A 27,259-nucleotide genomic window follows, 5' to 3' on the forward strand; every position below is an offset into this window, starting at 1 on the left:
TGTTTTTTAGGCTTACAGGAAATAGAGTACAGTTCAGAGTATTCCAGTTCGCAGTAAGAATTATTGTCTGTCTCTGGGGGATGTGTTTAGGTGACTTTTGCTCGCTGTAGGTGTCCTGAGTTTCATCTCCCGTGGGTACCTCAAGACCCTGGTTAGTGATCGTCAACGAAACGTCTATGCAGGAGCCCCACGCTGGTCCCTGCAGCCTTGTCTGTCTGTCTCTTATACCGCTGTTCTAAGCGCTTCATTTTGGGGTGGGTGGTCTGTAATCACTTACCCCCACACACACAACCCCTTCCTTCCAGTGCGCATACACACACACACACTTGCAGCATTAACTGCCTTTCTCTGGCTTCCTCTGCTAGAACGGGGTTCCTGCTCCGTGCCTAGTGCAGGAGACCAGATTCCCATGTGTGCTCTTAGTGTGTGTCCTCATCTCCCCCTGCCTGCCCCCCCCCCCCCGTTCGCTTGTGCATTTCGGAAATGGACAATGTACAGTGGGCAGAAAGCTTACGTTTCTTATCCATCTGCTCCTACCGCCTCCCATGGCGAGTTGTAAGAAGAGGGAAGGGAGGCTGAAAGGGTAAAGCCTTCCGTTGGACAGTTGGTGTAATTCACGCTTTATGTCGAATATCTGTACATAATCACACCAAGAAAAGCATGTTTTGGGACAGTTAGTGTCACACTCATTCGTGGAAGTAGAGGCAGCAGATGGAGAATGTTCGAAAAGCATAACGGTGTGGGTCGAAGGGAGAGGCGGAACTCTGGAAGGGAGAGGATAGAACCCGGGAGCAAAAGGCAAGCGAAAGGCCAACTGGATTAGAATGAAGGAAAAGTAGAAACTAATGGTGTGCAAAGTTTATTTTGTTTGCAGCCTTTGCAAAAATCTAAATAAACATTTGCTTTATTATTTTTTTTTGGTTTACCACATTCCATTGAAATATTTACTTTTTTTCACCAATTTATGTTATGTTTTTGTTTGTGTACCACTAGTACAATTTCCGTGGTATTTGGACTCCTTTATTGGCGAGCTGTAAAAACCAACATTCCGTTGTATCTTATGTTTGTGTGAGATTAGTAGAGAGTGTGTTCAATCTGTCCGTTTAGAAATGATTATGTAGATTAGTATGAAGGTAAACTGCGTTTAATTTTAGGGGATAATTGTAGAGTTTTTGCTTCTATGGGTCACTGGAGAAGTGCAGAGGTTTTTCCTCTGTTGGGTGTGGTCGATAGTGCTTTGCTCGGTTGGAGCAGATGTGCTTCATCTATGCGTAACAAATTCAGTGGGTGGATGAGTGAGTATAATGACTGTATACCCTACTGATTGTGACATTTGTGATGTCGCAGACATCTTTACCAAGCACTCTGGAATCGGTGACCTGAATTTGCTGCTTTTTATTCAGTGGTCTCCGAGATCTAGTATCTTGGTATCCCGTTGATTGCCGCCCAGGTCAGGCCAGTTTTCAATGGACTTTGTGACTAAAAACCAATTAAGCAATGCGTGTAGCAAGTAGCGCCGCTGTCCTTGAAGAAACTAGAACTTCGTACTGCTCCAAGCTCGCCGGCTTGCCATGTAATTGTATTTATAGCGCTGCTGTCTGGTTGCCAAAGGCTTATTGGGGGAATGTCGGTAGCTGGTCAGAAAGCAACTCTGCCCAGTGCTCTCTATTGGCTTTTTGTTGCTTTCTATTCAGTGGTTGTATTTGTTTTAGTCTGTCCAACTACTCTTTCCTCTCCCATGAAGCATAGTATTAAGGAGAGAGGTTCTACACCCGGAGTCCGCTCACCCCGGCGAGCCTTGAACTAAACAGTCTGGGCTGCACCTTGATGGTTTGTCACATACCTACATTTACTTCAGAGCGGCTGTAAGATGTCCCAAGTTTGAGAGCAGCTTACCTTCCGATCCTTTATACCGGCTTCGCTGGCCGAGTCTAGAGCAAGCCTTCCTAACGTAAACCTCGCCTGCCTTGAGGGAGCAATAAGCACCCCACTCACTCTCCTGAAGAGTCCTTATAATTGCACCTGAGGAATTCAAGTTCAAGGCGTGGACACGTCCGCTGTACCAACATACCAGGAAATGCTAATTAGCATATGAGCCCCCAGAATCCTCTGCGCACATCACGTCCTTTTTATGAGGCTTACAGGTAATAGAGTACAGTTCAGCGTATTCCAGATCGCAGTAAGAATTATTGTTGTCTGTCTCTGGGTGATGTGTGTAGACGACTTTTGCTCGCTGTAGGTGTCCTGAGTTTCATCTCCGGTGGGTACCTCGAATGACATTTGTTTCTTTAGCTTAGCGCAGTGGCAGTATCGTAGCTAATGAGGTGTAACCGAGGCATGATTATTGCCTATTGAAAACTTTACCCAATACCTCGCTGTGACGACTTGAAATATAGTCGACATGGCAATTTTTGATGCTCTCCAAAGAGGCTGATAATCCTTGTCTAAAACAGAGAAAACCTAAATAAATCGTTCTGAGTTTTTTCACAGATTACTGATATTATACCAGTATGTTAGAAGTTATTCATATGTTTTTAAATCAAGCTTCTACAAATTAATACTTTGTAGCGTAATGTATTATTTACACCTCTGAGTTAGCACTTCAAGGCAGAATTTGTGACCTCCCACCTTTTGGCACCAGAGGTGGCCAATAGCCGGCGGTAGAGCCCTCTCTTCTCAGTAGCCAACAGCACCGGACACCACCGGTAGCTGTGCGCCGCTATCACCAACCCCCGGGGTTACTCACACACTCTCTCACAGACACTCTCTCTCACAGACTCCTACAGACACTCCCTCTCACAGACACTCCCTCTCGCAGACTCCCAATTTCTCACTGAGTGACAAACTCTCACTGACTGTCTCTCTCTCACTGACTGACTGACTGACTCTCTCACTGACTGACTCACTCTCTCACTGACTGACTCACTCTCTCTCACTCACTGACTGACTGACTCACTCTCTCGCTGACTGACTGACTCTCTCTTGCTGACTGACACTTTCTCTCTCTCTCTGACGCTCTCTCACTGACTGACTCTCTCTCACTGACTCGCTCTCTCTTTCGCGGACTCTCTCTCACGGACTTTCTCACTGACTGACTCTCTCTCACTGACTGACTCTCTCTCACTGACTGACTCTCTCTCACTGACTGACTCTCTCTCACTGACTGACTCTCTCTCACTGACTGACTCTCTCTCACTGACTGACTCTCTCTCACTGACTGACTCTCTCTCACTGACTGACTCTCTCTCACTGACTGACTCTCGCTAAAAGACTGACTCTCGCTAAAAGACTGACTCTCGCTAAAAGACTGACTCTCGCTTAAAGACTGACTCTCGCTTAAAGACTGACTCTCGCTTAAAGACTGACTCTCGCTTAAAGACTGACTCTCGCTTAAAGACTGACTCTCGCTTAAAGACTGACTCTCGCTTAAAGACTGACTCTCGCTTAAAGACTGACTCTCGCTTAAAGACTGACTCTCGCTTAAAGACTGACTCTCGCTTAAAGACTGACTCTCGCTTAAAGACTGACTCTCGCTTAAAGACTGACTCTCGCTTAAAGACTGACTCTCGCTTAAAGACTGACTCTCGCTTAAAGACTGACTCTCGCTTAAAGACTGACTCTCGCTTAAAGACTGACTCTCGCTTAAAGACTGACTCTCGCTTAAAGACTGACTCTCGCTTAAAGACTGACTCTCGCTTAAAGACTGACTCTCGCTTAAAGACTGACTCTCGCTTAAAGACTGACTGACTAGCTCACTGACTGACTAGCTCACTGACTGACTAGCTCACTGACTGACTAGCTCACTGACTCACTCTCTTTCACTCACTGACTTACTCACTCTCTCACTCTCAGTCACTCACTGACTGACTCACTCTCTCACTCTCATTCACTCTCATTCACTCTCATTCACTCTCACTGACTGACTCACTCTCTCACTGACTCTCACTCTCTCAATGACTGACTGACTCTCTCACTCTCACTGACTGACCGTCACCCTCCTGTTATTTATGCCCCCCATAACAAAAACAAAACGCAACAAGCAACCACTGGGTCAGGCAGATACAAGTTGCCAGCACTGAAAGGACAAAAAAACCTCAAGACGTTATTTTTAATACTTTTTTAATATGGTCGTTTAGTTGTACATAATGCTTTTTTGGTCATATCTAAGGTAACAAAAATGCTTCTGACACTTCTTTATTATAACTTTTCAGCATGCTGCACACTTCTGTACAGCACAGCTTAAAGACATAGGTAAAGTCAATATCTCTGGCTAAACACTTATAAGTTCCCAAAGGCGAGACCTATTGGCTATGCCGATGCTTGTTGTTACTGGGGTCGGTTTTGCCCCCTGCAACAAAAGCGGCTCAAAGCTTTCCACTTGTACCCCCTGCCTCCTCCACCCCCATTCCCCAGGCCGGCTGAGCTCTTTGCTAGGGCCTGTTTCGGTTCCCAGTCTGGCCCTGGTGGTAGGTCCAATTATGACCCACCAGAAATCGGTAATTTTCTAACTGACCTTTTAGTACATAGATTGGTTAAAAAATTACCCCATTAGTCTTGAAAAAGCTGGTCCCAAATTGCGACCAGTATTTTGTGACCAAATCTAAGTACATTTGGCCCTAAATTCGGACCACTGTCTAAATGCCTATTTGGGCAGGTAACTTAATTCTAAGTAATGCCATACTTGCCACCTCCTTGCTGTTTTTCCCCTTACAGATTTTGCCAGGTTAAACCTACTGAAATGTTTCATGGGGAAAAAAAGCATAGCTAGCAGAATTTGTGGTGTTCAGCACCAATTCCCCATTTAGTGCCTAATTTCCATGTTGAAATCTCACAATAGGAGGCATTTACTGCATACTTTGAATATCTCGCCATACAGTAATGCCAATTATCACTTCCAGAAAAAGTCACCCCTATTCCAAACAACTCCTAATCGGGCCATGGTGTCCAAGGATTGTATGGATATGAGACCGTGGGCACAGACACTGACGCTGTCCCTGCAAATCATAGTTAGAAGACAGTGGCAGGGCACTGTTGGGAGGAACCATATACATTACGCGTTTACTCCATGTATTTAAGGATTATTATTTTCTATATTGTTACATTTCACAAGCATTAAACGTGTATGCAGTATTTATAAATGTGTGACTGGTGCCATCTATATCCTTTATTTTCAGAAACCGAAGTAAATGCCCCTGAACACTGAATATACAATGCTATTACTTCGGCAGCATTCCATGTCCATTTTAGCACAATAAATAGAGGCGAGGTCGGATTTAACCCATCTTGCTTAGTGTTAATCTTGTCATAAATTAAAGTTTGAAAGGTCGGAAGACTAATTGGCATCACCTTGAGGGATCCTGATGAGTATGTCTGGCACTCTGTTTCTGACTGGTCCTTTCTCTCCCCCTCTGAACAGCCCATCTTCGGGGTCTATTCATCTATCCATCATCACCTGTTCTCGTTGCATCCGCAAAGTGGGGCTGTGGAGTTTCCAGCAGATTGAGTCCACAGGCACTGTGGACCTGGACACATCGCTTGGACAGACTAGTACACCTGTCACACCTGTCGAGGGGCGCTCTGATCAGCGCCCTTCCTTGGTGCTCGTTTCTCCACGCCGGATGAGCACGCGCAACCGAGACAACCAACATTCGCCCGGTTCTGATCAGGTATAGTCATTAAAATGCTCTCTGAGATGAATGTGTTCACTTAGGGCTTGATTTAGATCTAGGCGGACGGGTTATTCCATCGCAACGGTGGCGGATATCCCGTCCACCGAACTACAAATCCCATTCTATCCTATGAGATTTATAGTTAAGCAGACGGGATATCCGTTCCCGTTGTGACAAAGTAATTCGTCCACCAAGATCTACATCCGGCCTTTGGTCTCAAACTGTAAAGCGGCAAGAGACGTGTTGTCTATAATGGGCATGGAAGCATTGTATGTCTACTCCTGTTGACCTTTTTCTGACTGCAAAACACTAAACCCATGCGAAAGAAAGGCAAGAACTTGAGGAACCATGTTTATATCATAAAATATACCAACTGCAATGTAGGGAAAGACCATCTTAAGACAGGCGATATGCATTCAGAGAGCTTCCAGCTGTATTGTAGGGAAAGCCAAGCTCACTGGGTCATGTTTATTTAGGGTATTGTCAACTGGGCACATGACACTGAACACAAGAACCTTGGAAGTAGTTAAGCCATAAGGTACAGAGTTAAGGTGAGAAAACTCCATTGACGTCAGTTGGGCTCTCTGTGAAGGGTAACACTGAATGATGGACATTGCCACATTTGTCTCTTAAGACTTACTTAATTTCTGCATATAACAAGGAGAGACCGCATTCATGAATATCGCCAGTGATGGAAAAGACAAGTTACTTTGTTGTAATCGGGTTTCTCCATTATAGCAATCTTGCTGAATTCATAAACAATATGCCCAGACGTGGGTCCCATGCTCACTTTGTTACTGGATTCAAGCTAGCCTGGCTGATATGGGTTGTTACCCCGACACCGGACCCAGGAAGACCTGGCTTGGCAGTTCGGGCTGGACTGTTCCCAGGAGGAACAGCGTCAAGACTGATTTGCATATGACTTAGTCTGAATTGGGGTGGCGAAGTGAGCTAAAGAACGATGATGGATTCAACCCAGATCTGTGACTGGGGATGAGTGTCTGAAAAGTTTCAGCGCTCCGTCCATCATCTCCTTGTGTTTGCTTCATACAGAACCCACCACATACTTGGGGAAGCCAGGAAAGTGGACATAGGTGCACTGTTTTCTACTGACATTTGTGCTTGTTTAAAGCTTCAAAGTGAACAGTTGCTGTGCAATTCTGTCTAAGAATGGAAGGTCGAACAGGTTTTTCCGAAGACACACAGAGGTTTTTCTTTACATTGCCACCGTATCCACTTTCTTATCTTTTGTTTAAAAAGAGGCCTAAAGTTAAAAAAGATCTTAAAGTTGAAGTGTATCAGTTTTAGGGTTTAATACACTACCTTGCTTGTGCGAGCACCCGACGGCTTCTAATTACAGCTGTGCTGCTCCCTTCCCCATCCATTGCTCCTTGGTATTCCTGGTTCTCGTCTGTGCCCCCTGCCCCTCCCCACCGGGTCCTAATTGTTGCATTTTGGTGCAAGGTTGTTTTCTTCCTATTATCAATTCTAACAGTACACTTCGAAGACATTTTAATTTACCATTCCAAAATGGTCATCAGCCATGCTGGAACAGTACACTGAAAATGCTAAAATAGCAGCCAAGCTTCATGATGCATATCTCGGAATAGCTTTTCTTTATTAGTAAACTCATTCCAAGATGGCCCCCCATGCAGCTGCATGCATATGCACGCATCGTCGCAAAATGAATTACCATTTGCCAGTGCACACAAGCATTGACACAGCCAATAACTCAACCTTTCAAAGGCACAATCTCTTGCCTTTCTGAATGTTTGTGATTAAGAATTAATTTGTGCGTCATTACGGCTTTTTAGAAGAAATCGTAGCGGAGTTCCTTATCTATAGCACCATCATAGAATGTTTTTGGAAAATCTAGCTCTGGAGATTTTCCTAAATCTAAGAATTAAATGTAGTCATTGCAAGTTTAGAGTCTCCCTTTTGAGCTAATGCACTAAACAGCAAAAATGCTTGTCTTGGTAATTACTTTTTTGAGTACCTTAACACTGGCCTAAAAAATTACTTGAGATTTTTACACATTTGAGTCTTTGTGGTTTTTCATAGTCAAGTTAATGGCCAAACTTGTATGTCTTTTTTTACCACACAGTTAGACATGACTTTCAGGTCAACTAAACTGCTTTGTACCTAGATTTTTTGCTGATCAGCCAATTAAGGCCAGTCCTTGTTTAAACTGAACAAAAACTAAAACCGAATTGTCAAGATACCACCTTTATAGAATGTAACACTGGGGGCAAGATTAACTCTGCAAGAGTTAAGACTCTTGCAAAGCTCTTTTAAGAAACGTCCCCATTTATAATCTTTCTTGTGCGGTCACATGAAAGACAATGCACACTTTTTTTTTTTTGCAGGTCCTAATGCCAAAGCAAGAGTCCTCACAAATCTCTTCAGATAATGCACAGTATTATCATTAATCTCGCCTCGCATTGTTTATGGGGTTACTACTTGCTGTTCTATCCTAACATCAGTTCTTAATCATTGATTTCTTGATTTTATTTGTAATCGACCAAGATCTTCCCATGTATTGGGAGAAACATCTGGTATCATCCACGGACCTCCTAACAGAACTTTGAGGACAATGAATGTCCAGAGAATTAGTCATCTTTTAGGGATGTTAATAATTAATTGAAAGGATGGAGTTAACCAATAAATGTTTCTAATAAAACCCAGGATTCTATTATTATTACGATGACCCATGATGTCCAGCATTACCCTATGTTACATGGATTTGTTAATGTATGAATTTGATCAATATATTTAACACAGCAGAAAACTGTGATATTTCAAACTGTACTGTAGAAGACCGCTTTATTCTGTGGACAAACATCCATCAGTTACTTGAGCAGAGAGTAAAAGCCTTGAATGAATATCGTGACAGGATTACATTTTCTTTGACTTGCCACAAAGATAAGATACACTACCTGCATATACAATTAAGAAAGTAAGAATCCAAATTAATACATTTGAAATGCTTAAGACACAGACCAAAATAATAATCTGCATTTTGCATGTTTTCATCCTCCATCATGTAAGTGACATTTAGCTTATTCTCAACACCCAAAGTTAAGATGCATCGCATTATTAGACCATCAATGCCACAAAGACTGTATAATAATGTGTGAAAACATTTGCAGCAGAGGATACCCAAAATAATACTCTAAACAAGCTCTGGTAAATAAATTAAGACTGTCGAGGAAGGCTTTCTTGACAGCCTGGAAAAAAACACATCTGTCTGACTTATGTTTGTCTCTATCTTCAGTAGCATTCAACTGAATTATTATATAATCTGTTACCAGACAATAAGGCATCCTCCAAAGTGTTACAAAACTACCTGATCTATTTAAAGGAAAAAACTCTTAAAATACACGTGCTTCAGTAATCTATAAACTTTAATTCCTAAGCCAAATGGTACGAATATAAACATAGGGCAGTCATGGAATCAAACTGAAAGTATGCACATTACTGTACCGAAATTGTCAAAACTGTAATAACCTAACTAAGGGCAATATCATTTATCATCCTTGCACCAGACAAACCATCGAACTGGGGAGTTGAGCTGCTTCCAAAAGTGAATTTTGTGTTCACACTGTTAAACTGCCTTGTGGATTATTATATATTCGGCAAAGACCTTTGAATTAACAGTCTTGAATCCTCTGTAGGATATTTCAATGATTCCCCACAAAACCTGCATCAGTTCCATGTTTAGGGCTAAGAAATTGTACTCTATACCAATTGTGCCACTGATTTAAACTGCTCGACGATTACAAAAGATGCATCTTATTGGTTTTAAAATGTACCTACTGTTTGGTGTGAAGAAGTGAATAAATGTCAGGCTCCGACAGTATTTTCATAGAACTTTTCACTTATGAACTGTAACCCAGAAATAAGAAGGTACTGCAGTAATTGTCCTATTTGAACAAATCAGCTATCAGGATTTGGCAGCCTATTTATGTGAGTGATTTTATAATTGCCAGTAGCCAAGTCCTTCATTTTTGGTACAAATATTTTAAGAAATATAGACTTACTAAGGGGGACTTTCACCTAGTCTTTATCCATTGGACTGTTTAGTTTTGCTTTTATCCACCATATCCATATTTTACAACATTGCCAGTGAGATACATGGAAAATGCTAATTACCAGTATGCATCTGTTCTTGGCATGTAGAGCTGTATATTTGTATACTTGTACATAGATCGCCATCTGGTGTTGGGCTCGGATGTTTGCACTTTGTTTTTGTCCTGGCAGAAGTCTTTGTAGTCACGAGGTAGGTGACTCCTCCTTAGGACTATAGTGCGCATGGGCATCGACTCCATCTTCAGAACGTTTTGCCATGGAGGGTTGTGATGGAGTTAGTAAGAAATAGCAAAGGATGTCCATGTGTAATGTATCTAAGTAAGATAGTACTGGAACAGTATCCGGGGAGGCAGTTGGGCGTTTATGAATCTACAGCTCTACATGCCAAGAACAGATACATACTGGTAAGTAGAATTTTCCATTCGAGGCATATGAGCTGTACATTGTTTACTTGTGCATAGACTATACAGCAGTTACCTCCTTACCTGTGGCTACCTGTATCTGTTGCAGTGGTTTGAAAAAGTGTTCTTAATACAGCCTGGCTCACGTTAGCTTGTTGCTTTGCTTGCACGTCTACACAATAGTGCTTTGTGAACGTGTATGGTGTAGACCTAGTTGCTGCTTTGCAGATGTCATCTAGGGGAATGTTCCCTAAGAATGCCATAGATGCCCCTAGTTTACGTGTGGAGTGCGCTCTAGGGGGAATGGTTAATGTGCGTTTAGCTTTAGCGTAGCATGTTTGGATACATTTAACAAACCACCTTGCAATCCCTGTTTTTGAAATAGGATTTCCTTTATGAGGTGGGGAGAAAGCTACAAAATGTTGTTTAGTCTTTCTAAAAGAGTGTGTTCTTTCAATGTAGTAAAGTATTGCTCTTTTTACATCTAGCGTATGAAGAGCTCGTTCTGCTACTGAGTCTGGTAGAGGGAAAAACATTGGGAGTTCCAAAGGCTGGTTAAGGTGGAAAGGAGACACTACTTTAGGTAGAAATCTTGGGTTAGTCCTAAAAACCACTTTGTTATGATGAATTTGCAAAAATGGTTCTTGTATGGTTAATGCCTGGAGTTCACTGACTCTTCTGAGAGAGGTGATTGCGACCAGGAAAGCTACTTTCCAGGTGAGAAATTGTAATTCGCATTTATGCAGAGGTTCAAATGGGGGACCCATGAGTCTGGTAAGGACCACATTTAAGTTCCATATTGGTGAGGGTGGAACTCTAGGTGGGATTATTCTTTTGAGTCCTTCCATAAATGCTTTGATAGCTGGTACTCTAAACAAAGACAAATGTCTGTTTTGGAGATAGGCTGCTATTGCTGCAAGATGTAGTCGAATGGATGTATAGGCTAGGTTACATTGTTGTAGATGCAAGAGGTAACATGATGTTTTGAATAGAAGCATCTAGTGTGTTGATTTTGTTATTTGTACAGTAAATTACAAATCTTTTCCATTTAGCAGCATAGCAAGCTCTAGTGGTAGGATGCCTAGCCTGTTTAATGATGATCATGCAGTCTGGCGGGAGATTGAGGTAGCCAAACACTAAGATTTCAGGAGCCAGATCGCAAGGTTGAGTTTACTGGGATATGGATGCTTTATCTCTCCATGGTTCTGAGTGAGAAGCTTGGGTGAGAGACGTAGCTTTTGATGAGGAACTACTTAGTGTTCCAAGAGGGTTGTGAACCATGGTTGTCGGGCCCATGTTTGTGCCACCTGGATCATTCTGAGGGAATGCTGTTTGAGCCTCCGAACCACTAGCGGAATGAGTGTGAGAGGCGGAAAAGCGTAAGCAATTTTGTCTGAACAGTTCATCCATAGCGCATTGCCTTTGGACAATGGGTGTGGATACCTGGATGCGGAGCTTGAACATTTTGTGTTTTGGTGTGTGTCGAACAGGTCTATTTCTGGGTAGCCCCAGATTTGAAAGACTGGAAGCAGAACTTGAGGATGAAGTTCCCATTCGTGGATCTGCTGTTTTTGACGACTGAGCAGATCTGCAATCTGATTGTGTACTCCTGGGAAGTGTTCTGCAAGGAGGTATATGTTTTGCGGAATGGCCCATCTCCGTATGCTTTGATCTAGGTGTGAAAGCTGCAGAGTGTGTCCTCCCCCCTCCCCCCGTGTCTGTATGTAATAGATTGCTGTCATGTTGTCTGTACAGATCAGGACAGCTTTGCTTATGAGGTGGAGTTGAAATGGTTTCAGTGCTAGGAAGATCGCTAGGAATTCCAGATAATTTATGTGGAATTGTTTTTGTTGAGGGGTCCATAGGCCCTGAAAAGTATGATTTTGAAGAGAAGCTCCCCAGCCGGTGAGCCATGCGTCTGTTGTGAGCACTATCTGTGGAACCAGGTCGAGGAACTACCGCCCTTTGGAAAGGTTCTGAGTGTTCCACCACTGCAGAGAGCGTTGTGTGCGGCTGTCCACCAGCGCCAGATCTGTTAGCTGACCTTGAGCCTGGTTCCACTGACGTGCCAAGCACTCCTGTAAGGGACGCATCTGGGATCTTGCGTAAGGGACTATGAGAATGCAAGAAGCCATCATCCCGATTAACTGCATGAACACTTGAGCTGGTAATAAGTGTTGGGGTGTAAATTTTGATATGAGGGCTTGCATGGTGCTTATTCTGACTGGGTTGGGATATGCTAGAGTTTTTGAAGTGTTTATTGTAGCTCCTAGATATTGTTGTGTTGTGGATGGTTGGAGATGGGATTTGGAGAGGTTGACTGTGAATCCCACATCGTGCAGCAACTGTATTGTTTTGTACGTGTGTTGAACACAGCTGCTGTGTGACTTGGCTTTTATGAGCCAGTCGTCCAGGTAAGGGAAAACGTGAATATGTTGTCTTCGTAAGGGAGCCGCCACTACTGCGAGGCACTTGGTGAAGACTTTGGGTGCTGTGGTTACTCCGAATGGGAGGACTTTGAATTGGTAGTGTTGTCCGCTTATCACAAACCTGAGGTATTTCCTGTGAGAGGGGTGAATGGGAATGTGAAAGTAGGCGGCCTTTAAATCGCGAGTGGATAGGAAGACGCCTTGTTGGAGTAGTGGGAGTACCTGTTGGAGAGTGACCATATGGAAATGGTCTGACTGAATGTATAGATTTAATGGCCTGAGGTCTAGTATTGGTCTGAGGGAGCCGTCCTTTTTTGGTATTAAAAAGTATAGTGAATACACTACTGTGCCTTGATGAGGCAAAGGGCCTGGTTCTATTGCATGTTTCTGTAACGGGGAGAGAACTTCTTGTTTGAGAAGAGTGAGATGTTCTGAGGACATTGGGCGTTCTCTGGGAGGAATGTTTGGTGGAGTACCAGTGAGTTCCAGGCAATAACCATACTGGATAATTTGTTTTACCCACTTGTCTGTTGTAATAGAATATCAGACAGGTAGAAACTGTGATGGGCGCTCCCCGAAAGGAGTGGAATGGTCGAGGGTAGCAGGGTGAAGTCACTGCTTGGTTGCAGGGGAAGTGCATGTGGAATTATTTTTGCCTCTTCCCCTATTGGTGTTTCCTCTATATCCTCCTCGATAGTACCCCTGGGAGGAGGACGGTTGATTTTGGTTTTTGTAATTAGAGGAGGTATTCTCTGATGACATTGTTTTGGAGCCGCCCCTATAAAAGGAGCGATGAAAGGAGCCTCTGTTAGAGGGTAGTTGTCGGACTCCCATAGATTTGGCAGTTTCTGTATCTTTCTTCATTTTATAGAGGTGTTTGTAATTAATTTACCCTCTTGAATGAGGTCATTGGCTTTACCCTTGTATTGATCTGGTAAATGCTGTATCAGCTTTTCTAGTTTATCATAATGCGTTCTGTCATATCGTGCTAGGAGGGCTTGAGCATTGGCAATACGCCAACTATTAGCGGCTTGTGACGCAATTCGTTTGCCTGACGCGTCTATAAGCTTTGACTCCTTATCAGGAGGAGGTGCGGCGCCTGTGGCTTGTGAATTTGCTCGCTTGCGGGCATTAGATACAACAAGGAAGTCCAGGGGGACTTGACCTCTAATATAAACTGGGTTCGTAGGAGCAGCTTTATATTTTTTATCAACTCTTGGGGTAAGTATTCGTGCTCTGACTGGGTCCTTGAATACTTCATTAGTATGCTTTAGCATGCCTTTTAACATTGGCAATGTATTAGTAGAATTTTGGGATGGAGCGAAAGTTTCCATGAGGAAATCCTCTTCTAATGGGTCAGTGTGTGATTCTACTCCATGATATAGAGCAGCCCTATTGATAAGCTGTGTGAATCCTATATTCTCCTCGGGTGGTGATGGTCTGGAGGGATATAGGTCTGGATCATTATATATTGTCTGGGTCTTTATCATAGTTGTCCCATGGATCTGGGTCTAGCGGTTTGGTGTGATGGTCATTATCCTCATCCTGTGGTTGTCTCCATCCCTATCAGTATCGTCATCTGTGTCATTAGCCCCTTGTGGGTCAGGGGAGAAATGAGGTGGTGGTGAGTTATATGGCGATATTAGTAAGTTAGGATCAATAGGTGGAGGAGTGGGAGGTATGTAAAGAGGAGAGGGGTTAGTACCAATGTCCTTCCTCTTTTTGGGAGGTATATGGTGTTCCTCTGAAATGTCCTGTTTTCGTTTCTTAGGAAGGGTTGCTACAAGATGTCCAGTTGTTGGATCAATATGCAGTTTCTTTTGCTTGGGATCCATTGGTTCTTGTAAAGGAAGTTCTTGAGGTGGTAATTCCTTCTCTTTGGGTGTTTCAGAGGGTATTTGTTCTGCTTGGGTTTTCGGATCAGATAGAACCCGCTCAACAGAGCCTCTCTAACCCAGCCAGAACGTTACCCCCTCCCTAGGGCCTATTCATACCTAAGAAACCACATATATACATACCACCTAAGGACAGGGAATTCCTACTCATATATATATATATATATGTATATATATATCAAGACCTCTTATAATACAAGTGGCGGCCTCGCGGTCCCAAATGGACCCAGGACTTCCTGCCCAGACGGCAGCCTTAGCCTCGCGGTCCCAAACGGACCCAGGACTTCCTACCCAGACGGCAGCCTCAGCCTCGCGGTCCCAAACGGACCCAGGACTTCCTGCCCAGACGGCAGCCTCAGCCTCGCGGTCCCAAACGGACCCAGGACTTCCTGCCCAGACGGCAGCCTTAGCCTCGCGGTCCCAAATGGACCCAGGACTTCCTACCCAGACGGCAGCCTCAGCCTCGCGGTCCCAAACGGACCCAGGACTTCCTGCCCAGACGGCAGCCTCAGCCTCGCGGTCCCAAACGGACCCAGGACTTCCTGCCCAGACGGCAGCCTTAGCCTCGCGGTCCCAAACGGACCCAGGACTTCCTACCCAGACGGCAGCCTCAGCCTCGCGGTCCCAAACGGACCCAGGACTTCCTGCCCAGACGGCAGCCTTCACAAGTTCATCCTATAATTACCATGACATACAACAAGGGAACCAGTGTTACTATGTATCAGATCACACAAAGACTGCTAGTTGAGCACAACCTGTTCCCCAGTTCGAGGGGCTCCTTTCTCCCTTATTCAGTTACCACTTACCTGATCAGGATTAACATCTGTTCATATCAAGTCACAACTGACTAGAAGAATAGGCTACCCTCTTATACAAGAACACGCAGTACATGTTGATTCACTACAAACTGGATACTTTATTTAGTCACTACATACACACTCACAGAACATAATACATATTACATATGACCTGCAAAGAAAAGCGATAGATTAAGTTGTACACTCTAATAATAAAGGGGTTGACATCACCTTGGTCGTATGTAGCCTGCACTCAATGGTCATCTAGGTTCCCTTCTCGGCTGTGCCTCGGCTTCGCCTGGAAGTCACACCTCCGCAGTCACGGATCTACTCCCTTCTCCTTCTCCGAGTCACTGGGACCTCTTCCTCATCGGCTACTCTCTTTTCTCTTTGGCTATTCTGTTAGAAGAATATCTATCTCTCGGTTTTTCTCCACCTTCAAGTTTGTCATCTGTCTTCCCTGGAATAAGTAGTAGCTTTACTGCTAACGGCCAGGTGCCGCCTACGAACTAAAAGCAAGTGCCAGTGTCTGCCTCAGACTTTCACTAATATAGATGTGCATTTTCTCATGGAAAATTCCAGCCCGTAACCTGCCGCCCACCAAATTCTTGTACCTCCCCGTGCCAAGGACACGTTCCCAGCCGGCCGGCCTGATGTAGTGTCTTCGGCATGAAGAAAAATACAATCCTTCGATAAGGGCCGGCCTGAACCGGTTCTCTCCAAGCGAATAACACCTCCTAACTAAAACACTGCCTATGACCTAGAAGCATCCCAAGCTGCCAGAGCAGGAGGAAAGATGGAGTCTCTCCCGTTTAAGGCCTACCAGGCCTGAATTCAGCACGGCTCCATGAAATACCCTCACTACAGAACAGATTACCCCTAATACTAACAAATCTATCCCCTAGGATATGTGTGCAAACCCTGATCTATGGGGAAGAACACAGGATCATGTCGAAGTGCCTAGTAAATAGGCTCTATACACTACTCTAACCCTTAGACTTGGATGAAAAGAGACTGAAGTCACATTAATCACCCTTCAACACAATAAGGCCGGGAAAATCGAGCAGTACAGTATTTTATGGGTAGTCTGTTTTTTCGGTTCCCAATAATTTGGTGCATGTTGTTTATGCTCCGGATGTTTGTCTTTTGTAACTTTCGGTTCCGAAGGTTTGTCTTTAGGTTTTGGATCCAAAGGCTTATCTTTGGGTTTCGGCTTCGAAGATTTGGGCTTAGTCATTGCCAGTTCCGAAATCTTTGGTTTATGAGATTTCAGGTTGGAGTCTTTCAGTGCCGAAGATGACTTTGGTGCCGAAGATGACTTCGTTGCCGGTATCGAAGCATCGGATCCATGCTTGGATTTGGTTTTCGGTGCCGGAGATGGAGTTTCGGTACCGTGGGGACGGCTCGATCCCGAGCCGGAGGCTTTGACTTTTGGTTTCATAGCCGGGCCGGAGGGCGGGGCATCTGAACCATGTTTTTGGTGTTTCCCTAGGCCCGAGGGCGAAGGTAGTACCGGAGCCTTCATGTGTTTTTCGGTGACTTGGGGCTTGTTACTTAAAGTTCGTTGACCTGGAGTAAGTGAGTTTCTTCCTCCATGTCGGAGTCGTCCGCTTCAGACACAGAGATTTATTCCTCTTGTTCGGCGCTGTGCTGAGGAGAGCCAACCTGTTCTCCGAAGATGTCCGGCACCGGGCTAGTGCATCTGAAGATAGTCGATGCCCATGCGCACTACCGACCTAAGGAGGAGTCGCCTACCTCGTGACTACAAAGACTTCTTTCAGGCGAAAAACATGGCCCGTGGTACACGTCTGGCATGCCCACTATCCCCCCACCTCTTTGCCTTTGCAATAGAGCCATTAGGCTTCACGGAGGGGGGTGAGAATTGGGCTATCCCACTAGCAGGCATCACTCACAGCGTGTCCACCTACGCTGACGACTTATTGATATACATACGGGATATCGCAATGAGTCCAGCACCCCTATGGACAACACTAGACGACTTTGAATTAAATGTGGAGGGTAATAGCAATCCCTCAACAGGGATGAGCCGCACTTCAAGTAGATGATGTCAGTCAATATTAACAAAGATTATTAGCGCTTAATAATTTCTGAAATTGGGGTGCTGTGTAAACTGATGGCACTGATTACCCAACAGTGCTAATAACAGGTCAAAAAACCTGCATGTACAAGTAAAAGTTATTCGGTAATCGCACTCCCTAGCACAGTTACATTTGGCGCTCTTCAATACAAATGATAAATGCTTGCATTCTCAATAAATTGTCCATTGTCGATGTATATTCATCTTCTTGGCGCACTGCTTTTGTGGAGCAAAAACTGCTACCAGGGAGCCAGCTTATCATGGTTGGGCTGCCCATTATGCGGTTTTACGTGAGGACTGGATAATTTCGTTTATTTCTTTGTGAGACATGACACGCACCTGACACTCGACTCGTTTGGGTTTTTGCCTATTTGTGATTACTGAAGGACCGAAGATACTACCGGCCATTGCTTGTGGTTTTACAGAATTGATATAAAGGCTTTCGTCTGAATAATTGACCTAAATTGGTCGGTCCCCACGTGACCGTGTTCTTCTACTCCAGATTTTTGTGCAATCTGGGATCTTGACCATTATATGATCACTGTGACGTGCTTTGATCTACGCACTCGCCTAGAAAAAGTCTGAATACGCATTGTGGTACAGACGAAACGCGTGTTGGCTTGATTTTTATTATTTGCTGGGAAATTCATTATAAATGAATAAAGACGAATATACATAGACAGTGGACCATTTATTGAGAATGCAAGCATTTATTATTTGTATTTTGGGCGAAGAGCGCCAAATGTAACTGTGCTAGGGAGTGCTATTACTGAATAACTTTTACTAGACAACTTTGCGCAAGCAGCGGGGTTAAAAGCCAACTGGGCAAAATCCACCATATACCCCCTTCGTTTACCTTTCCCCATGAGAGATCCATATTGGATCAGTCAGACTGGCTTGGAGCAAGGAAGCCCCACGATACTTAGGAGTCAGACTCTATCCTTCCCCTAGGGACCTATACGAAGGCAACCACCATAGGGTATTGACGAGCATACGCATCCAAATCAACTTCTGGCCGGCCTTACCCCTGGCCCCAATAGGAAGAATAGCCTTAGCAAAAATGTTAGTGGTGCCCCGCCTCCTCTATCACTTTGCAAACGTGCCAGTAATCCCTCCACAATCCTTTTTTCGGGAACCCAATTCCCTACTGGTCTCCCTAATATGAACAGGACATCGAAGGGTAGACCTAATAACATTACAGCTACCACTGGACCATGGGGGATTGGGCACCCCATCTTTCGAAGCTTACTTCCTTGCAGCACAACTCCAGTGGCTGTTGGACTGCAAGCACTGGACAGCGGGACGCCATCTGGAGTTGACAGGTAAAGACTCTGGGCCACTAATGATCCCTGCGATACACTGTGTACTCCTACCAGGCACCCGACCTACTCCATTGAAATGGCGGTAGGCAGGTCCTGTATGCTACGAATTCACAGCCTATCCCAGCGACACACCACTTTACACTCTGTTACTGCCACTGGCGGGCTTACCCTGGGGCAGCAGTCATTGTACTACCCGAGACCTATGAGTATGGACGAAACACTCACTTATGGAGGTAGAGTCTCGATTTGCGGGCAGACAACTCCTACCGTTTGACCGCCTAGTAGAAGAGAGTGGGCTCCCACATGGACAATTTCTCTTACATAGACTACTAGTCTCGGACTGTAAACAGACCTGGGATCTTATCTGGAGGATAACCCGCAACACACCCGATACACCACATTATTCTAACCATGGGCACAGGCTGCCACCTCACCACATGGATATACAGGGCTATCCAGAAACTCATGGCCGTACCGCTCAATACGACCTAGGCTGAAATGGGAGGAGGAATTTGGGCGTGCACTGCATGACAAGGAATGGCAAACCGCGTTATAACATCCCAAGAAAGTGTCACGTAACCCACGCTTCAAAAACATACCATTGAATATATTACACCACGCATATTTAATGTTGGCGAAATTCCAACGCTTTTATTCTACAACACAATTTCTCTGTCCACAATGCCAGCTTCCCAATGAATATCTCAACATATGTTCTGGAACTGCCCCAACCTACATTCCTACTGCGCGGTAATACACAGCACACTACAGGAGGCCACAGGACTCACCGGCATCGACATATGGGAGGCAAGTGCACTAGGGATATCACGATGTAGGAAAGACTGCAAAGTAGAAATATGATTTGTATCGCTAAACCTCATCCTAGCAAAGCGATGCATCGCAATGCATTGGTGCGTGCCCGCGGGGCCCCCGCTAACAGCCTGTAGAGGTGCAGTAATTAAATGGGGCACAGCAGAAAAATACTCAATTAGATTCGAGGAGGCACGCGGCATACGGAGCTGCTGCATCTCCATGGAGTAGGCAACACTCCTTCAAAATTTCAGACGCCTGGAGACACCCGTCCATTCACCCACGAAATCGCCCACTGTGATGGGGTTACCGGACCCCAACCCTTCAAACACAAATGAGCCTCCCAACTTGCCCACCCCACATCCCTACCCGCAATAACCCATCCCCAGTTCAATCCCTAGTTCACGAGTCGTACCCATTCCTTCCACCAATCGAAGATGAGACCAATAGCTAGCCCTCGAAACGAAGACCATGCACACTGACTCACTACATTCCCATTAAGACAACGCAACAGCTAATCCACCCAAACACGGACACAATCCTAAATGGACACTCTTTAGAGATATAATGTAATCCATTTTCTGCAGTCTGAAAATGACGTTGATGTTGAACGTAATTTGTAAAATGGAAAGCCCAATAAAATTGTATAAACAAAAAAAAAAGAACTGAGTTGGTATCTTCAGATTATTTTTTTTAAAACAATACCAAAACAATGCTGTCTCAAAACATCATTTAAAAAAACTGTCTCTGCCTGTTTACCTGTTCATTTTGCGTAGTGTGTGGCACTAATTGAACAGCTATTTCTGTTTGTTGTGTCTGAGTTCAGTTTTATGGTGTTTTGATCAGCGTTGCTATCAGGTGGGCGGGCTCATCATTTACGATACTTTCAGGATGTTCGAACGCTGTGATGATCGCGTTCCATAGTTCCACTATGGGGTATTCCGAAATCCCTGTCATTACCCCTCTTTAATAAGGCGTGCTCTTAATTTGCCCATTTACTGACATCTCTCTTCCAACATGCGATTGCAGGTCCCTCCGTTGTCTTCCAATACATGGTAAGGCACCTCTTGGCCAGCGCAAGGACCAGGTTTATGAATTTAGAACTGGGTCGGCTTGCCATGGGTCTTGGGAAACAAGCCAGTAGGCATATTTCATGAGTACGGCTAAGGCCTCTATTTACCACTTTATTCAGTTGGACAATTATCTGCTCCTATTTCTACCTTAGAATCTTGCAATGCCATACCATGTGCGAAAAGTCATTATCCCTTGTAATACATTTTGGACAACTGTGCGTTTCTACCCCCATCATTAAGTCTAAGCATCTTAGTGCGAGATAGGTAGTGAAGAGATAATTTAATTGTACATACTAAAGTCTCACGTTCCTAGAGATTCTTTGCATGAACTCTTGTCATGTCCTATTCCTTGTCCATGAGAACCTCTGCATTGTTCCCACCGGTCTTCAGCTGTTTGCATAGTCTGTGTGGTCATATGTATAAATGACTTGTAGAACCAGGATTTCAGTTTACTTCCATTCTCCCTCGTAAAAAAGAAGTTTCAGTGTTTCGTGCATTGGTGATTCTAAATCTCTTTAATGACATTTCTGAGTTTGCCATAAGTTAGAAATTGTGCTTGTGGGCACATGCAGTTCTTCTTCCAACCATGGATAGAAATGTATCCTACGTGTAGCAATCCACTATGATCAACAATCGTGCGTTTGCTCAAGTATGTAAGTATCCTGTTCTCACGACCATGGTTGAAGCAGGCCCTCAAGAATAGTTGGGGTGTACATGAGAAAGTTTCTAGTTTTGAAGGTGCAGTGCTGCCGAAATTTGACCGCCACTTAAAATAGGCATCTGTTGGTATTTTGACTTGCAATGCATGATATGAACAATTAGTGTGATCCTCTCCTCCCATATTTGCTCGCTGATTTACGCCCATCGAGCCACTGGGATGGTCACTGCATCTGGGAAGCAACGTAATAACTCAAAGTTGGGTGCTTCAAGTCCTTTATCAGTTATGGCTACCTTTAGACATCTAAATTTACTCTGTGGTGTTGTGCACCACAGATGAAATCTCAAAGGGTTGCGTTTAGTTCTTTGAACCATGTGGGCATGATCCATATTAACAGATTGGCAAAATAATAGAGCAGTAATAGCAGCATAATCATCGTAGTCCGCGCGATGTGGCTCATCAACGAGATGGGCAGTGTCTGCCAGAAGGCCATGTTGCCCTTTAGGGCATGCATCTCCATGTTGTTATCCTCCATGATGCTTTTATTTTTCGGTTACGAAAGAGAAGAGGCTGACAAGTGTTTTGCAACTTTTACTTTGGAGCCCCAGCACATATTTAAAATAATTGGACAAATCTGCTTTGATAGTACAACCACGTCCTAGCCACTACTGCAGAATTCTAAACTTGTGTGTTGCTCCAACAGGGCCTATAACTATATAATTGGAAAAATGTATATTTTGATACATTTCGGACGAATCAAATGTTAACTTGAATTAACTTCTTTACATTGAAATAACTGGAGCACAGTAGCACAATGTAATAATGTGATTTCCGCAACCAGCTCGGCTTGATAACCGCACTTGAAATTGCACCTCTAGGTAGTTAGATTATGCCGAACATTTCATTTTTTTTTTTTTTTAAAGTAAATTTGCTGTGCGTTGATTTGTTTGTTTGAGATTTATTTTTTCAATAGAATTTTAATCAAAAGTGTAAGCATTCTGCAATTACTTTAACCTACGCAGCCGGGACTAATGTAATATCATATTAGCATGTAATTAGGCTTGAAGAATGGTGACCTTAAACACCAGTGTCGTAGTTTCCAATGGAACTTTACCTGTGCGTGTGCTTTTGATTTATTTTAAAAAGAAAGTTTACTTGCATTTTTAATGCGCTTTAAAACTCTTTGAATATGTTCTACAATTACTCTGGACCTGTAGGAATATTCCAGCGGATAGCAATAGGATGAGATGACCTATAATGATGAGGCACGGTATTAACAGCTAAAGAATAGGACTATCGGGCTTGAGAACGTTTTTTCCTTAACTTCTAGAGTTTTATGTTTTACTGTTGGAATTGTCATTGGAGGTTCTGATTACTTTTTTCAGTTGCTAACAAAGTTTCCGTAAGAAATACGTTTCAGAATCTCGATTAGTGGTAAATGGTACAGCCAGTGAATTCAGTCTCATTTTTTGGTGACTGCAGTTACTGCTAAATCTTGATGTTATTGTATTTCGCTGGCCTGACATTTCAGGTTACGTTTCTACAACTCTAGATTGCCAGACACCTGCAGGGATGGTCACAGACTGCTTAGGTCCTAATCATAACAAGCATTGGCATAGCCAATAGGTCTCGCCTTTGGGTCCTTATAAGTATTTAGCCATGCAACACTTGATGTTGTTTCACCAAGGATATTGTGCGGGATAACTAAACACTTATAAGGTCCCAAAGGCGAGACCTATTGGCTATGCCAATGCTTGTGTGCTGGCATCTTTTCTCGAACTTTTCTGTTCTGGGCACCCCCTAATAAGGCTGACAAGCCATCTCTTTGTGACTTTATTAAACATGAAATACTGGTTAGCTATTTTTCGGGCTGAGCAGAAGTATCCACGTTCCACTACAAATAAAGTTTTGCTGCGGAGAGACTGGCTTGAATGGTTTGTCTGGAGTTTCAGGAACTTACCACAGTTCTAAACATTTCACTGCAAAACCGCAAACTTCCTCCGAAGTCCGAGCTCGCCAGTGCATTAGCAGCACCGTGCGTTCCCACACACTTCCCCCCTTAAAAGTACATACCTCCTTCTAACGTTACCGTAAACAAAGCCTGTTTATTGGTTGTACGTATCCATAATTCACGTTCGCAACATTCAATAATTAATATTTTAATAACCGGTGAGGCGAAGGGCATCCTGTGTCAGTGGAGGCGGTAGTTCCCGTCGGCCACCGCCAGAGGCCGCCTTGGTGCAGGCGTGCCCTGGGATAAAAATCCGGGCGAGCGTCTTTCAGTGGCACACACACACAATTGGGAATTGGAGACGACTCGCAAGCATTTGTTCCCATAATAGCCTGCACCGGCTGAGCATAGTTTCCTGACCTGCTGGCTCCGGCCTGGAAATTGAACCAACCAGTGCTTTGCAGAGGCGTAAGTATATGTAACTAGTGTACGCGGAAGGCAACAAGCCAAGCGCTTCGGCCGCTGGAGGAGGACGTGCAGCCAGGTCCCCAAAATCCTGGGTGGGAGAGATGTGCCAGCAGCCGGGCATGTTTTTGTTGGTATTCTGAGGCAGTGAGCCGAGGATACCGGAACAGCGGGCTTCCCATGCGAACAGGGTCGACTGGAAGGGCAGAATCCATCGCTGTTTTCATAAGATTATTGCTTCCAGTTTACATCGGACTTACCAACAAGTGGTAAATCTGTGTTTTTGAGTCTGATCGCGCAGAGCGCCGGGATTTCGGTGTATGGGAGGCCCGGGCTGGCCTCAACCTTGAAAAATATGTCAACAGCCCCTGCGCATCACCCCCCACAGGCGCCCACCCCGGAGCAGTAGGCCAAGAAGAAAAAATAAAATTACATTTAACACTAAAATCTGCATATCCTGCAAACATGTAATGTGGCCAACATTTACCATCTTTTAAAACAGTACACATTCATTCTGGAGAGGAATGAAGTTGTAGGAGCTAAATTTCGCATGCATGGTACCTTTTGGAGTTGTAATGATGCAAAATTATAGAGAGAGCGAAACAGAGCAGGGTGGGAATGAAAAGAAAAAAGAAGTAAGCTGATCCCAAGTGGGGGAGGTGTGCTGTGTCTGCCTGCTGGAAATTGAAGCACTCGTGCTTGTGCTGGGCTCCGCCTTGCAGGAGCGAGGAACGGCGGCGCGAGAACCATATGTTTTCAATTAAATGCGCGCCGCTGCTCGCTCCCGCAAGGTGGATGCCAGCACAAGCACGATTGTGGGGGAAAAGGAGCAGACCAATTTCTAAAGGTCATCTCGTAGAGCGGTGCATGCGCGCTGCCTAGGCGAGACCTAAAAACCTGACCAGCCGTGGGCCTTCTCTTGATGCAAGAAACGTCAAGCTTTCACCTTAGTGAGTGAAACCAGGAAAAATAGAATTAGTGTAGCTGGCTAATATTACAAGCACAGGCTCAAACAAAGGTTTTCATCCTCCAATTCAGGTTTGCTGATAGCCAGTGCCATTTAGGAAGAAGCTGAGAACATTGCTGTTCCCTAGGATGTAATTGCTGATACTCTGCAGCCTTTTGTCTAGGTCCCCCTGTTCTCAGATGTCTGGATATCAGTCCACCCTAATTTCAGGTTATAGCTTTCCTAGCTCGGTGATATCCCTTGGGATGATTTTTGTGCTCTATAAATCCAAAATACAAATACATGGCTAAAAATTCATACAGTACTTGCCACAGTTGTGCAGAGATCTGTTATTAATTCAAGAGTCTCTGAAAGCCCAGGTATACAAAAAGATTGAATTAATAGTTTATCCTGCCACACATTGGAGTAATTGGGGCTTGCAGCCCAGCACCAGGTGAGTTGACTTCACAGGGTTAAAGCGCACCTAAAGCCTTGCCCCTCCCTTTTTTTTTTTTAACAACACTTTTTATTAATCAAGAAGGCAAGGGCTGCAGGCCCCTGACAAACCAGGGGAACTGACACATAGTAAATAGCAACAGCTCTTGACATTTTGTCATATAGAGGAACAATGGAGAGCTATTCAAACATCATCGATCAAGAAACCCGCTCCCCCCCCCCCCCCCACCTTCCCAAAACCCAACCCCCTGCCCCGGACTGCACCCCAGCCAGACACCACCAGAACCATCTCTATGCAATTAGTACTCAGTGCCACGCTTGGCATTCAAGGTGGCCCCAAATCTCCATCCATAGGGACCGGTGCAAGGAAAATGCCCCTATAATCTGCCCACCGCTTCCAGATCTTGAAGTGTTTCCGAGGACACCCACGCACCCTAAAGATCGGTAACTCCAGACCCATATTGCAATCCAAACCTTGTTTCCAAACATTGAGAGAGGGAGCCACCGGGGCCTTCCACGCCCGGGCTAGAGCCCGCTTGGCTGTCGTTAGGCCCAGTAGCAGCAAGTGGCGCTTATAAATCTTACCCCCAATATCTGCCATAACATGGAGCAACGCCAATCTGGGGTCTACAGGGAGATCCCAGCCCAACACTTCTGATAAGCACCCTAACACTCTCCCCCAAAACCGATACACTGCAGGGCAGTGCCAGACCGTGTGCACCAAAGACCCCACCTCTCACCCACACCTAAGGCAGTCCGGGGAGGTGTGGCGGGGTATCAGGGACAGAGTCGACTACCAGACCAGGATGCGGTAAAGCGGGTTTTATTTTGTGCCACACTTTCTTTTGACGGGCCGTCCAACGAGAGTTTGTTGAAGATGGGGAGGCTGTCTTGCTTCTTCGGTAAGACTCCAGGCTGAGACTATGGGGCTGGTTTCGTCACCACCCTCTGCTTGCTGAGAAGTTCGTCCCTCAGGGGTTCCAGATCTGGAGGTATCGGGCGTCCTCAGCGGGTTACCCAGAAAGGAAGGGGAAGAAAACCAAGGGTTAGGACAATCGTCCGTTACGGTAGGCAAAAGGGACCGGGGGTGAGGGAAACCAAGTGCGTGAGTGCTTTTGAGCTCCAACACGTGGACAAAGGGGTAGTGCTCAGTGAAGGGAGGGGGATGATCGGTACACTCTCTATTTACACTAACTCGGGTGCTCAGAGCGTAGGCGGTGTCCTCCTCCCCACCCAGCCCGCTACCCGGCCCTGTACCTGTTCTAGCCACGCTCCTCCCGTGGGAACGTGGCGGGGCAGCTCGAGGTGTCGTTGGCCTCCTGGCTTGCTGATCTCCTCGCCTCTCGCCTCCTCGTCTACAGCTACGCTCTCTCTTCTTCTCCACTCCCACTCACGCTTCTTCTCCCGTCTCCACTCCAACTCGTCTTCTGCCTCCTGGGAAACGCCGTCCGTCCTCTTCCGGGATTCCTCTGGATTCGTAGTCCTTCCCTTCGTTACGTCAGCAGGGGGCGGGGTCTCGTCGTCCAAATAGGCTGTGTTAAAGGTACCGTGTTCCTTTTCTTGTGTCCCAGTTAAGGAAGGGTATTGATACCATTCCTCTGCTGCACGGGGTACGCCGGGTGTCTGTAAGGGGCGAGAAGGGGGCATAAGGTCTCCGAAGGAACAGAGTCTCCAGGGAATCGTCACTTCGTCGGCTACATTCTCCGCCCCGTCACAGGAGGCAATAAGGCCCGCCCGCCACAGCCGCTGTCGCGTGTAATGGGTCCTGTGCAAATACCGAAATTGGACGAGACGCAGGCGGATCGCTATACTAGCCTCACGAGGGGAGGCCAGCGCCTCCCTCCAATCCGTCTCGTCCAATGGCCCGACAACCGTCTCCCACCGTTGACGCAGACCCTGCAGGGACGGGGCACTATGAATCACCTGGGACCGATATATTTTAGAAACTTTCTTCTCCTGGAGATCCCCCACAAGCACCTGAGCCTCAAGGGGACTGCATTCAGGGATAGATTGAAGACCCTCCAGTCTAGGGGCGAGGGCGTGGCGCAGTTGGAGGTATCTAAAGAACTGCGTCTGTGGCATTTGATACTCATGCTGTAAGACCTCAAAGGATTTCATCACACAGCCCTGAACCACCGATCCCAACGCAGAGATACCAATCCTGTCCCAGTCCCTAAAACCAGAGAGGGTCACCAACGAA

The 27,259-nt window shown here is 45.2% G+C and overlaps 1 protein-coding gene and 1 non-coding gene across 2 annotated transcripts in view; both read left to right on the forward strand.

The window, feature by feature from the left end:
- The window catches only part of ZC3HC1 (zinc finger C3HC-type containing 1), a 96,020-nt gene that overhangs the window by 48,478 nt on the left and 20,283 nt on the right, over positions 1-27,259 (forward strand). Inside the window, exon 7 of the mRNA XM_085653628.1 lies at positions 5,417-5,666. Coding sequence (XP_085509754.1) covers positions 5,417-5,666 — 250 coding nt within the window. The remainder of the gene's footprint in view (positions 1-5,416; positions 5,667-27,259) is intronic.
- On the forward strand, positions 2,291-2,430 carry LOC146855723 (U4 spliceosomal RNA). The gene has a single exon (XR_014959039.1). It is a non-coding gene; the product is annotated as a U4 spliceosomal RNA (small nuclear RNA).

This window comes from Triturus cristatus, chromosome 4_1 (assembly GCF_964204655.1).
Source record: "Triturus cristatus chromosome 4_1, aTriCri1.1, whole genome shotgun sequence".
NCBI lineage: Eukaryota > Metazoa > Chordata > Amphibia > Caudata > Salamandridae > Triturus > Triturus cristatus.